Below are 13,676 nucleotides of genomic sequence, written 5' to 3'. Positions count from 1 at the left end.
GTGCGTTTCATCATTTCCCACGATGACGGGTCTACCCAATGAGCGGTGACACAAAGATAAGATTCGGGTAAACCATGTGGAGCCGACCAAACATCAGTAGTTAAGTTTATTCCCGTATTTATATTTTCAAAATATGCAATTAGTACCTTTTTGGCCTTCTTCCACAATTTTAAACAATAACGTTTAAGAGTATGACGACTTACGTGAGTGTATTGTGGTTGAAGCGTATCTCGAATCATGGCGGTTAAGCGAGGGTTGTCGAAGTGGCTAAACGGCAAAGCTTCTTGAATCACAAACTTCGCCATACGATCTTGAACTCGATCAATTTGATATGTAAATATTCCGCCTTCACTATCCATTTGCGTTTGTTGCGACTCGACGTTCTGTTTCAACGCCCTGCAATACGGTCTTTCGATGTGTTTCTTCAAATTTGAATTCGAAAGTGGGTTTAAATAAATCCCACAAAACTTGCACCGAGCCTTCAATGAATGGTCACTCAATTCAACCAAATCCAAATTGCACCAAATCTCTTGATTACGATTATGAGGTGCAATACGAACGAAACTTGGTCGGCGTTGGAACCTTGACCAACCGATGATTGTGAGGCAGCCATAACAACAAATATGAATATAGAAGAAGAGAAAACAAGAGATTAGAGAACTCAGAACGTTGTAATAGCGTTTTTTTGTATTTTTTTGCGTTCGCCGTTTGCGTTTTGAGTGTTGTGATGAACCCATTACACCAAATACCTATTTATACTAGTAGTGGGGTGTTTGGGGAGCCAAAAAAAACGGCCATTTTTGACCCCAACGGTCAAAAAAACGGCCATAAAAACCGTTTCCCAACGGCTATAACCGGTTCCGAACCGGTTTCCGGTCGAACCGATTCCAGAACCGGTTCCGGTTCAGTTCCGGTTCCTACCCGGCTCCACCTCCAAACATGTCAAACCGGTCCCGGATCGTCGGGTTGAAAACGGAACCGAACCGGTTCCGACGAAAAACGGGTAGGAACCGGTTCGGTTCCGGTTCGGTTCCACCCAGGAACCGGTTTTGTTGTCCACCTCTAGCTTGACACATACAAAGAGGAAAAGTGACAATTAGCTATCAACTTAATGTACTAATCAAACATTAAATAATCCATGATACTTTAACGTCTCCAAAGTACAAACCCGTCACCAATACACATATTATATACATTCCGGTTTCATTCACATTCGACTATACTTTCAACAACCTCAAAAATCCCAAACTAAAACCTACACCTCAAGATTCATATATCCTGACCGAACTGCGAATCGTCTGTCTGCAAACCGGGCATTTAGAAGTCAAATCCCGCTCAACAGACAGCGCGCATCGTGGGCAACAGACTAAATGCCCACATGGTACAAATGCAGACCGTCTCATCAAGCAGATCACACACAGCTGCCCTTCTGGAACATCAGCGCCCCCGTCCTCTTCTGCTGGCAGGTCAGCTTCCGTCTCATTGGTCTCCTCAGCATCATTTTGCTGCTGAATCTGCCTTCGTTGTCTCCATTCTTTCAATTTGTTCCAGTTCCTGATAACGAGACATAACTGTTGATTAAAAGCTGCCAATTTAACATAATTATTATAGACATTAAACCTATTTTTGGAGTATATTGCTACAGTACCTTACGACAGCGTAGCCAAGGATCCCGGTTGCTAATGAACCCACAACAATTCCGCTCCAAAATAAAACTTTTGTCCTAAAGGTGAGCTCCATTACCATTTTAGCTTTGCTCATATTTGTTCTTTGCAAAAAACAGTAGGTTGGTTAGTCAATTAGATACAAAGAAGTGTCAACTGTGTCAGGTTTAGCAGGTTGAACCTAAACAATGCCCATATATTGATTCGTGTCAAAATCATTAACCCTAACATGAGCCGTTTAACTCATTTATCTAACAAAGTCAATCTGGTTGATAGGTTGGCGGGTTGTAAAAGAGTTGATGAGTTTTTTAATAAATGGGTTAAGGGGTTGACCTAGGGGTGTGCACGGGTCACTTTAGGTCGATTTTAGGCTCAAATTGAATGAAAACCCGAAAATTCGGTTTGAGTTTTAATACACAATTCGGTTTCGGTTTCAGTTTTTTTAGTTTTACCATTTGAGATAGAAATTTTTGGGCCGAAAAAGAATTGGCTATAAATAGTGCATTAGGCTAAAACTTTTTGTTAACTACTGATTAATTAAATATTAAAGATTTGGGTTAAAATATTTGGGTTACACTACTTATATATTAATACAAATTACTTAAAATTCACAATAATTAATGAAAATTCCATTAATTCAGTTGGAATCTTTCGGTTTTAATTATATGCAAAACAGAACCGAAAATTCGCTTTTTACGAAATTATAAAAATCAAACCGCCACTTTATGTTTGGGTTCGATTTTAAATTGGTTTCATGCACACCCCCAAGTTGACCTTTTTGATTAAAAATGAGTTAAACAGGTTAACATGAACACAGCGCATTTAATTAAGCAAGCCAACCCGGACACAACCCGTTTACTAAACAGGTTAGATATGACAAGTTGACAACCCAAAACCTGATTCTTTCTTGTTGTGTGAAAATATATACATCAGAAATCAATATCATTAGCAATTGATATACAGTTGATATATCCTTACAAGAAAAGAGGTAGATCATTGCATGCTGTGACTTCAGGAGTTCCATTTTTCATGCTGACTAGGCCAACTGCAGTGATTTCCTTCCCGACCGGTAGAATTTTCTCTTCGTCAAGAAGCCCAACCTTCAACACCACCAAGAAAGATTTAATAAAACCAAAATCAAATAAGAAATGTAGTGTAACAAGATTAATGTGTGGACTTAACGGATACTCATGACCAAAAAATGCCTGAAGGAAGGTGTAAGGAGAAGCACTAATGGGCTGCAAATTATGGTACACAGTTGTAAGAGGTAAAGGATGCCTCGAGCCTTCCAAGTTCACAACCAGAAAATCAGATTGTGGCCACATTCCCCCATCAACAAGGATAAAAGGAACCTGCCAAGAAAAAAAAATACATATGAATATCACATCAAACTCTGATTTCTGATGTAAGAAGATTATGAAGTTCATAAGTTGTTGCAATAATATAAAAGATAGAGGCAGTAGTGATTGGTGAAAACAGAAGTAAAGTGGGTCACTTTTTAATAATATGATAAATAGATAAAGTGAAAGATAAAACTATAATAGTAAATTAGTAATTGTTGTACATTTATGTCTTAATAGATAATAGAAACTATAACCAACAAGTAATTAAGCACCACACAAAAACTCTGTATCATGTCTAAACAGCATACTGATCCTGAAAAGATTAATACATTGGACGTTATTCATTAATATTGTTTAGAATGTTGATGTGAAAAAATCATCTATTGTTAATTGATAACAATATTGAAAAATGTGATCCAAGTGTATGCCTCTCAAAAAAGAAACTAACGAGATTAATGGCATTCATAGATTAAAAGAAGTTATTTCTGATCTACAATATAGTAATAGCATGGATGCAGAGCAGATTTTAAAATATCCAATTACAATGTAGCTTTGATGGCATCACTTGCAGATGAAGATGACAATCAATAAATATTAATATCTTGTGAGATTAACGGATGCAATAAAAAGAGAGTGAATAATAGTTTCTCAATTGAAAAGACATCTAGTGAAGTACATAACACACCATACATTATTTAGAACCTTATAGACGTGTTACATTAGTAAATAAGATACTTGAACTGAAGGCTAGAAGCCTAGAAACACAGGCAGTGTACTTGACCATCCTAATATCTGAACTAAAATATCAAACCAAATAAACAAGAATTATGATGGTTGGAGAGAGCAAAAGCTAAAGTAGCCACATTATGAGCTAGATCTCAAGACAAATGAGTGTGCCCTAAAATTATCTATTACAGTTTATCAAGCTGAACTAGAAACCAGCGCATTCATATCAAATGTAAAATGAAATATGCATGCTACTGTTAACCGTCCACACATATAAGTACCATTCATTTATGTGTTTTCTGCTAAGCACCTAAGTTAGGATCAAGTGACTTCGAAACCATATATGAGTTGTATTAACATTGACAAGTCCTCATAACTCAAAGTAACAAGATTGTTAAAGTTACCGTTCTTAGTGATGAAGTTTCTTGCTCTTTCCAGTGTCTTGAAAACAAGGAACGAACATCCGAAGTCCATCCAAAAAATCCTCTCCATTCGTTGTATATGCACTGCAACAAGATAATTCACCCTTCAAACTCAAAATCAAAGATACAGAAACATTTGATACATCAGCCAAAAAGCCAGTCAAGTTATTCCCGCCATTTATATATACAGAATACATCACATCAATTCTAGATATAAGTAAATCACAGTAGCCAGAGTCCACATCATTCTATCTATTAGTTGAGCAATTTTGCATAGGCATGTACACAAACCGTGTGAACACGAACAAAGGCATGTTCATGTTCGTTCTAAAACTTTAAACGGACACGAAGTTAATCGAACAAATATTATGTCCGTTCATTTGAAACATGAACATGCTCGTGTTAGTTTATGTTTGTTCGTTATAAATCTAAACAAACAGTTCACGGACATAAACACACGTATATGAACAAAGTAACAAACGTGAACCAACACAAACAATTCAATCACAACACCTCTAATAAATCAACATATAAACAAATTCTGAAAGAACATAAACAAAGATAAAACAAACATAAAATAACGTTCACGAACATAACTGAACACATAAAGCATGTGTTCACGTTCGTTCATTTAATTAAAAAAAACAAAAATTTATGTCCATTTTTGTTCGTTTATTAAATAAACGAACTTCTCACCAAGCGGTTCACAAACAGTACAGTGAACGTCCAGTTCGTCTACAGGCCTAACTTTGCATAACAAACTAAATACAGATAACCTAATTCAATCACAACACCTCTACTGAATCAACATAAAAACACATTTTGAATAAAATTCATGTTAAAAATCATTCTAATTTTGAATAAACAAACGTTTAATTCGTTTACAAGCCTTATTCTGCACAACAAACTAAGTTCACATGACCTAATTCAATCGCAATTCACAACACCTATAATTGCTCAACAAATAAACAAATTCTGAAAAAAAATTATGTTAATGAAGATATATAAACGAACATAAACAAACGTTCACAAACATAATTGAACAAACGAAGCATGTATTCATGTTGGTTCGTTTATTAAATTAAATAAACAAACATAAACAAACTTTCTGCCGACAGTCATAACAAACTAAGTTCAGATAACCTAATTCAATCACAATTCACAACACCTCTAATTGATCAACAAATAACCAAATTCTGAAAAAACTTCATGTTAATGAAGATATATAAATGAACATAAACAAACGTTCACAAACATAATTGAACAAACGAAGCATGTATTCATGTTGGTTCGTTTATTATTAAATTAAATAAACAAACATAAACAAACTTTCTGCCGACAGTCATAACAAACCAAGTTCAGATAACCTAATTCAATCACAATTCACTACACCTCTAATAAATCAACATATTAACAAATTCTAAAACGAACACAAACTGATAAAATATCAAAACAAGCCATATATATATAGGGTCGAGATACTGTACAATAATGCCTTAACGTACGATAGGTACGCGAGACGCTCAAAGACAAAAAAACAAGGCAAAAATACTAAAACGCTCAGCCGGAAACCTAAAACGCTCATAAAACGCTCAAAAAATGGGTTTCGTGAAAAAAGGTAAAAAGTTGATCAATTAACGATCCAAAACTGTTTTTTTTTCGGTGAATCGATGATTAATTTGGTATGTATTGATGATTCCGAGATTTTGGGATGTGATTTCATGGATCGATTTAGTGAAAAAAAGGAATCGCATACCTATATTGGATCTTTTGCATATATATATATATATATATATATATATATATATATATATATATATATATATATAATTATTATTATTTCCTACATTCTTATGTTAAGATTAAAGCACATGAACCTTCCCCTATATATATATATATATATATATATATATATATATATATAGGGGAAGGTTCATGTGCTTTAATCTTAACATAAGAATGTAGGAAATAATAATAATTTATAAAAAAATGAGAACGTAAAAAACAATACCAACTACAATACCAATCTACATAAACAATGATTTATAATAACAAAGAAAAAAACCTAAAAAATGCAACAAAATAATCAAAATCAAGAACAAAATAATAACAGCAAATACCAACAAATACTTATAACAGCAAAAGAAAAAATCTAATAATAACAACAAAATATAAATCAGCAAATACTTATAACTTCTCATAATCGAAAACTAGCAAATACGAACAAAAAAATAACAACAAACACCTATAAAAATAAACATAATAATAACAACAAATTGGTTCTCACTATTTTCATGTTAAGAATAATATGTATTTGATCATGTTTCTATATATATATATATATTATGTATGTATGTATGTATATATACCGTTTACGCCCTCTGCACGATAACCGCAGTTCACTAAATGTACTGTTGGTTGCCTAATTTTGCACAACAAACTAGAGGTGCACAAATTGGTTTTTTTAAAAAAACCGGTTCGGTTATTAACCGGACCGGTTTTTTTCGTCCAGGAAAAAAAACCGGTTCGGTTAATAACCGGACCGGTTAATAACCGGTTTTTGTGTATGAAAACCATAACCGGTCAAACCGGTTAGGACCGGTTTAGGAACCGGTTAGAACCAGTTAATAAACCGGTTTTTTTTTATTAACCGGTTTTTTAATAACTGGTCTAACCGGTTAACCGGTTTTTTTTTTTTTTTTTTTTTTTTTAAATAACCATTATTTTTTCACAGTATAAACAAACCGCTAACTACAAGGCAAACCGGTAACTACAAGCATTAAATCGTTATCGCATATTCGTAACTCAAAAATACATAACTTTCATTTATAGCTTTTACATTAAAAATACAAACATTAAATCGTTATCGCATATTCGTAACTCAAAAATACAAACATTAAAGAATGCTTAGACACGATTACATTAACAACTTGCTGTTTCTTACTCATTATTTTCCTCGCTACCCGATCCCGAGCTATTCCTTAGGTAATCGTCGTACGCGGCTTCTTCATCGGTCATTGGTTGAGTGTGTCCTTGATTGACCTCGTCTTCATACAAGCCCGCCTCATAGTCCATTTCCCCCTCGAGTGAGCGTTGATGTTGTGCCCTATCTAAAGAGTCCAAGTAATCCTTGTAGCAAATAGACATCTCTACAGCTGGTGGAGTGAGTCGAGTCCTCCTAATCGATATAACCCTGCCAGAAACAGAAAAAGCAGACTCCGAAGCTACCGTGGAAGCTTGGACCGTTAGTAAATCTTTGGCCATGGCGGCGAGGATCGGAAACTCATCCTCCTTACCTCTCCACCAAGCCAGCAAATCAAGACTTCTAAATTCATCTGGAGTCATGTGTTTCACAAAGTTGGTACCACCATACCTTCCAAGTTCACTGCTTGGGGTGTTTACCTTTTGACGTTTACCGGCGTCTTCCCAAATCATGTAGTACATCTCCATTTCAAGGTCGGTTTGGGATTGGGATTGGGCAACAGCTCTTAACGAGTCATGAATTTGGGAAGACGACCCGTATTTTGTAAGGTAAACATCATACATGTTAGACAAGGTGGTGTTGAAGGCATTTTTTTAAAGTTTGGTTATAATAGGGGTTTTGATCGTCGTTTAACTCTAGCTCATCACAAATTTTTTCTATTAAAGCTTCAACACCACCAACATTTATGCAAGGGTTTTAACGCAGCAGCACATGTCAAAACAGCGGGTAGTTGTTGAAAATATTTTCTAAATTTTTCTTTCATTTTTACACCCATATCAAAATAAGGTGCACCCCTACAATGAAGTTCACTCAACTTTGTGCACATGACAGCAATTTTTGGTAAAGCAATGGGGCTTGTTGGATAGTAAACCCCGGATAAACTAGTTGTGCAAGATTTAAAAATTTGAAGGACCTCCGTAACGATCTCAATCAATAACCAGTTTCTAGGATCGTACGGTGCACATTTACCCCTATTTGACATTATTTGATGAAACGCAATTAGTGATTCTTTTTGTTGGATGGCTTTCTCAAACATATCACAAGTCGAGTTCCATCTTGTTGGACAATCCCAATTGGGCCCCAACCATTGACAATTAGCTTCATCACAAAATTTTTTGTATCTTGAAAATGTTTTATTGTTGCTAAAAAACATCTCGTAACATTCTTTTAAAATTGTTTCTTTGCGTTTCGATCACGTTTAACCCATCTTGCACGGCCAAGTTGATAATATGTGCAATGCATCGGCTATGAAAAAACGCTCCATCACAAATAGGTTTATACTTTAATTTTAAATGGCCAACCGCGGCCGTATTGTTGGACGCGTTATCAAACGAAATTGAAAAGATTTTATGTTCAATCTTGTATTGTCGAATGACTTTATCCAAGAGTTTAAAAATATTTCTACCCGTGTGCGGGTAATCAAACAATTGAAACGCAACGGTTCGTTTCATCATTTGCCACGACTCGGGGTCAACCCAATGAGCCGTCACACAAATGTATGAGTCGGGCGAACCATTAGGTACCGACCACACATCCGTTGTTAAGTTTACACCAGTTTGTAAGTTTGAAAAGTATGAAATTAGTTCGGATTTAGCGTTTTTCCAAGCTTTAAGACAATCTCTTCTAAGGGTCGAACGACTTACGTGTTGGTAGCGTGGTTGAACATACTTTTGCATCATCTCCGTGAATTGAGGGTTGTCGAAGTGGTTGAAAGGAAGTGTATTTTGAATCACAAAGTTTGAAAACTTTTGACGTACCGCTTCAAGGTCGTACGTAAACACCGTTCCTTGATTCGTCATCTCCGGCTGCGAACTACTTCCCGATTCGTCCTTCAAGGCCTTGCAAAAGGGCCTTTGTACATGTGCTTTTAAAGTGGAGTTTGCATCTTTGCCATAAAACTTCAAACAATGTTTGCATCGAGCTTTTTGGCTACCGTTAGACATTTCGCATAGGTCGAAATGTTGCCAAACATCATGGTTTCGTTTCGTGGGGATGACCCGAACGACCGTTTCTCCCGTGTTCGAGGCACCCATGTTGACGGATGAAGTAGCACTTTGGGAGGCCATGATAATCGACTACGAAATTAGAGCGTATGGAGTGGTAATGTGGTATAATAGAGCGTGAGATAACAAAATAATCGCGTATGAAATAAACGTTTAGAGCGTTTGGAGCGTTTGGAGTTGTATAATCGAGTGTGTTCTAACCAATACCCAACCTAAACTATATATAGATGTTTGTGGGGGTAGAATGGTAAAAAAAAAAAAAAACGGTCAAAATTGAAAAAAACGGCTATATAGCCGTTTCACAACGGAAATAAACCGGTTTTTAACCGGTTAACCGGTTACTAAAAAACCGGTTAACCGGTTTTTCTATAACGGTCATAAACCGGTTTATAAAAAAACCGGTTAACCGGTTTTTTAGTAACCGGTTAATTAAAAAAACCGGTTTTTTTTTATAACCGGTTTTAAAACCGGTTTGGGCTCTAAAAAGTATAACCGATATATAAACCGGCGGTTTGTAAACCGGTCAAACCGGTTTTAAAAAAACCGGTTTTTAAAATAACCGGTTTCCGGTTTAAACCGGCAAACCGGTTCGGGGACCGGTTTTTTTTGAACACCTCTACAACAAACTAAGTCATACTACCTAATTCAATCACAACACCTCTAATTATAATTAACAAATCAACATATAAACAAATTCTAAAACAAACATAAACTGATAAAAAAATATTAAAACAATCAATATATATATATATATATACCGTCTGTGTCCTCTGCACGATAACCGCCTTCTCGTTCGACTCATGCGACACCAAAACATTCTGCTTCTTCCAGTTTCCATTACCACCAGACTTCGTTTCCACAACTCCTCTAACAACAACAAGCTTCTCATCACTCGAAGAACTACCTGCACACGTGTCCTGATCGGACGGACCAGAGATAACAGACCGGAGATCTGAAACCGTTACGTACGGTGCGTTTTTAACTTTTGTTAACGCGGACGACGTCGTTTTGAACTTAATTATACTGCGGACTGCAATGTAAGCTAACGCTAGACCGAGTACCGCACCGTCGGCGGCTAGGGCTACTCGTGATAACACTTCTACTGCTGCTTGATCGTGTACGGACATCGTGTGTGTGTGTGTGTTGTTAGGGATTTGAAGGTGTACGGTGCATTGGTAGCATCGGATTAGAATGATGTGAATAGAATTGTGATGGGAAGAAGGCTTGGGGAGTACTCTAAAATGGAGGTTTGACCGGGTCGGGTCAGGTTTCGGTTTTAATTCGTTTAACGAGTGGAGCTGTTTGTGAGGTGGTCGAGCTTGGATTGATAAAAAAAAGGTTGGAACATAGCGTGGTTAGTTATTGAGACTGAGCTTGGGCCCGAGCGTTTATGTTTTTAACTTTTAATGTTTTACCTTATTTTGACAATTTATGTATTAGCTTTATACGACACGTCGGTTTGAGCTTTGAGTTGCTAAAGGTATTACATGAGCTTGAGGCTTGAGCCGTGTTTTGGCTGGTTTAATGTTTTCTCGATGTATATAAAAAATAATTAAAAGTGTGCATAATTTAATTAATAAATAATAAACAAGCCGAGCTGAGCTTGAAACACACAACTAATGCAATGAGCCGAAATCGAGTTTGGCTTTAGTAGTATTTTAATTAGTCGAGATCGAACCTAATTGAGCTTGGACTCATCTTATTAGCTCATTTACACCTCTACTCCTAATGATATCAGGACTTAAACTCTAAATCTTGTAGGAGGGAAGTACCTCATAACACATCGAAAAACTAATAGGCCTAATGATATCAAGGTATGTAATAAATAGGGGTGCAAGCGAGACATGCCCCTCGCTAACTTCTCGAGCTGGTATCAATTAAAAGCTCGAAACAAGTTGAGCTGAGCTCGAGCCTTAACTAAAGGTCTTTTAGTTATTGAGTTTGAGCCTTATGTATTTTTATGTTTGACATCTTTTAAACTTTTATGTGTTAATTTCACGCTGCACAACCAAGCTCGAGTTGAGCTTTGGCTCGTTTAAGGTACTACACTAGAATGAGTCAAACTTAGACTCTTTTAGACATTCTAAAATGTATTTGAATATAAAACTTGCATATAAATTAATTAATAAATAATAAACAAGTCGAACTAGATCTTTAAAAAACGCTCGAAACGAGCCGAGCTCGGTTCTTGTAATTCAAAATGAGTCGACCTCAGGCTTCACTCATTTACACCCCTAATTATAAGGTGCTCCTTTAGGAGGTCTATGGTTCGAGTCTCGTAATGAATATTGACGTGGTGTTATTATGAGGAGATTAGATTGTCGTTATACATATTATTAATTTTGTTAAAATATTCTTTGATTAAATTGTCAATACTAAGGTACATCGCCCATCCCATGCTAATGTACTTTTACTAAAATAATGCTTTTAAAAGAAAGGTTTTTAATATATGAGTATGGGTAACTTAAATCAAAATAGAAAACTAAGAATGTATAAACTAATTTGTATAAATTTAAAATCGTTAAAATTTATATATAAATGGTCTATATGTAATTTGCCAAATAATGTTTTTATGATTTAATCCAATCAATATTTAAGAGATTTTTTATTGTAATTTAACTTGTCAATATATTTTTATGATAAAACACAAAGTGTGTTGCCTTTAATGTGTCAAATACTATTTAAAGGCTTTTATGATAAAAGAAAGTATATTATTGTTTTGTGTAAAAAAAAGTTGCCAAATGATTTTTACTATAAAGCAGAAAATATTTTGGATTTTTGTAGTATTTGCCTTTTACCTTTCAAGGCATGTAGCTTAACTTTCATTTGTTTCATTTCATTTTGAGAATAAAATCTATCAAAAACAAAGTGTGAATCTCGTCATTTAAAAGATATATAATAAAAAAGAGCCGTGAATTTGTGGTAATGAAATTAAAAAAAACCCCAAATGTTTATTTGCCTTAGGTCTTCAAAAAGTTTGAATCAACCTATTAATTGTAATGTGTTGTTTTCTTTGATCTGGTCCATTTTGAATCGACCCAATTTGATAAAGGACCTTGGGCTTTTACTTTGCTATGGACCTTTAAAATGGTTGAGCCGCTATTTCCTCCACAATTCAGCTCGATGAAACACATAAAGTCATGTATGATTAGAGGGTTTAATTTGTGATGTGTTGAAATTTGGTTTTTACTTTAATTATATAATGCAAGAATTGCTAGTTATGTTTTTGAACATTGCTTTTATACACACATTATGGTATACTTTTCTTGTGACACGCCTTATATTATTATAATATTTAGAACATTCACATCATAATTATAACACACAAAAACATATTAGAGACGATACATTTCAAGTGGAAGCCTTGGTTGAGCCATGGCGAGAAGTGGAATTTTCTTTGGAGTCGAGAGTCCGAATATCTCCTCCATGTTTAAATCATCCTTGGTCATTGTATTTGGTAGTTTCCAGATAAACCCGTGAAGTAAGTTAGCGAGTGTTCCTTCGACAACTTTAATTCCTAGGTTGTACCCAGGACACATCCTTCTTCCAGCACCAAATGGCAACAACCTAAAGTCATGACCCTTGATATCAACTTCCTTTCCCATAAATCTTTCCGGACAAAAGTCTTCAGGGTTATCCCACAACTTAGGGTCTCTCCCGATTGTCCAAACATTAACAAACAAGCGGGTATCTTCAGTTATGTCGTAACCGGCTACTTTACAATCCTCACGAACTCTTCTCGGGGCCAACATTGGTGCCACGGGATGCAATCTCATTGTTTCTATAGCAATTGCCTTGATGTAAGGTAAGTTAGGCATGTCCTTTTCTTGAACCCATTGATTCTTGCCTATAACCCGATCAAGTTCCTCGGTTGCCTTTCGAAAGATATCCGGTTTCTTTAACATTTCTGAGATTGCCCATTCGACTAAAGAAGCAGAGCTCTCGGTTCCACCAGCAAGCAAGTCCTACGACAAGTGCAAGATTGAAATTGTCAGCAATAGAGCAAGACTACCAAAAACTAATGTCACCAACAATCCGAAAGTCGAACATGTAATAAAACCCTTGTAATTTTAATGTGATTTTTAGTTAAGCCTAACATTTAAGAAACAACTTCAACTTTATATGTAAAGGCATTCATTAACATTATTACTCAGGGACCATCCTATAATTTACGACTTTAATTAGACTTAACACTTCATGGGAATGGGATACATTATTTATAAACAGATTCATTGAAAAACATTAACGTTACTACATTGTATGTACGGTACTTGTTAAGGGTGTGTTCTTCGGGTTTCAGGTTTTTTTGTGTCGGGTTCTTCGGGTTTTAAAGTTTTAAATCTTGACCCGAAACACAACCCAAATCGCTCACAGGTTTTTCGGGTTCGGGTACTTCAGCTCAGTTTTTTCGGGTTGGGTTAATCGGGTTTCGTATCTTAGAAAAAAAAAAACTGCAATGCTAAAGTTAAAAACATATTTTTCTTTGCTCATAATGTATATAACCAAATGATAAACCAACATAACCTAATAAAAAT

The 13,676-nt window shown here is 35.6% G+C and overlaps 2 protein-coding genes across 2 annotated transcripts; both read right to left on the bottom strand.

The window, feature by feature from the left end:
• Window positions 1-1,216: 1,216 nt before the first annotated feature.
• Window positions 1,217-10,290, bottom strand: LOC143607899 (E3 ubiquitin-protein ligase SPL2-like). The gene is made up of 6 exons (XM_077083175.1): window positions 9,900-10,290; window positions 4,138-4,239; window positions 2,825-3,016; window positions 2,643-2,764; window positions 1,649-1,768; window positions 1,217-1,554 (listed from the first exon to the last, which is right to left on the bottom strand). The coding sequence occupies exons 1-6, from the start codon at window positions 10,266-10,268 to the stop codon at window positions 1,263-1,265; spliced, it is 1,197 nt and encodes a 398-aa protein (XP_076939290.1). The 5' UTR covers window positions 10,269-10,290; the 3' UTR covers window positions 1,217-1,262.
• A 2,186-nt stretch (window positions 10,291-12,476) lies between these two features.
• LOC143607898 (trimethyltridecatetraene synthase-like) lies at window positions 12,477-13,106 on the bottom strand (the record flags this gene model as incomplete). The annotated part of the gene is made up of 1 exon (XM_077083174.1): window positions 12,477-13,106. A coding segment is annotated over one exon (630 nt), but the record flags the coding sequence as incomplete, so codon positions are not given.
• Between the last annotated feature and the right edge of the window lie 570 nt (window positions 13,107-13,676).

This window comes from Bidens hawaiensis, unplaced genomic scaffold (assembly GCF_021521415.1).
Source record: "Bidens hawaiensis isolate Kalapana, Puna unplaced genomic scaffold, B.hawaiensis_p1.1 tig00089160_1, whole genome shotgun sequence".
NCBI lineage: Eukaryota > Viridiplantae > Streptophyta > Magnoliopsida > Asterales > Asteraceae > Bidens > Bidens hawaiensis.
This window is presented reverse-complemented; position numbering and strand designations above follow the sequence as displayed.

Excerpts from the sequence above, each read along its gene's own strand:
- LOC143607899 (XM_077083175.1), bottom strand. The coding sequence starts at position 10,268 with ATGTCCGTACACGATCAAGCAGCAGTAGAAGTGTTATCACGAGTAGCC. Across the intron at positions 4,240-9,899 it reads TCGTGCAGAGGACACAGACG|TGCATATACAACGAATGGAG; the intron begins GTATATATATAT and ends ATCTTGTTGCAG. Across the intron at positions 1,769-2,642 it reads AATGATCTACCTCTTTTCTT|AACAAATATGAGCAAAGCTA; the intron begins GTAAGGATATAT and ends TTTTTTGCAAAG.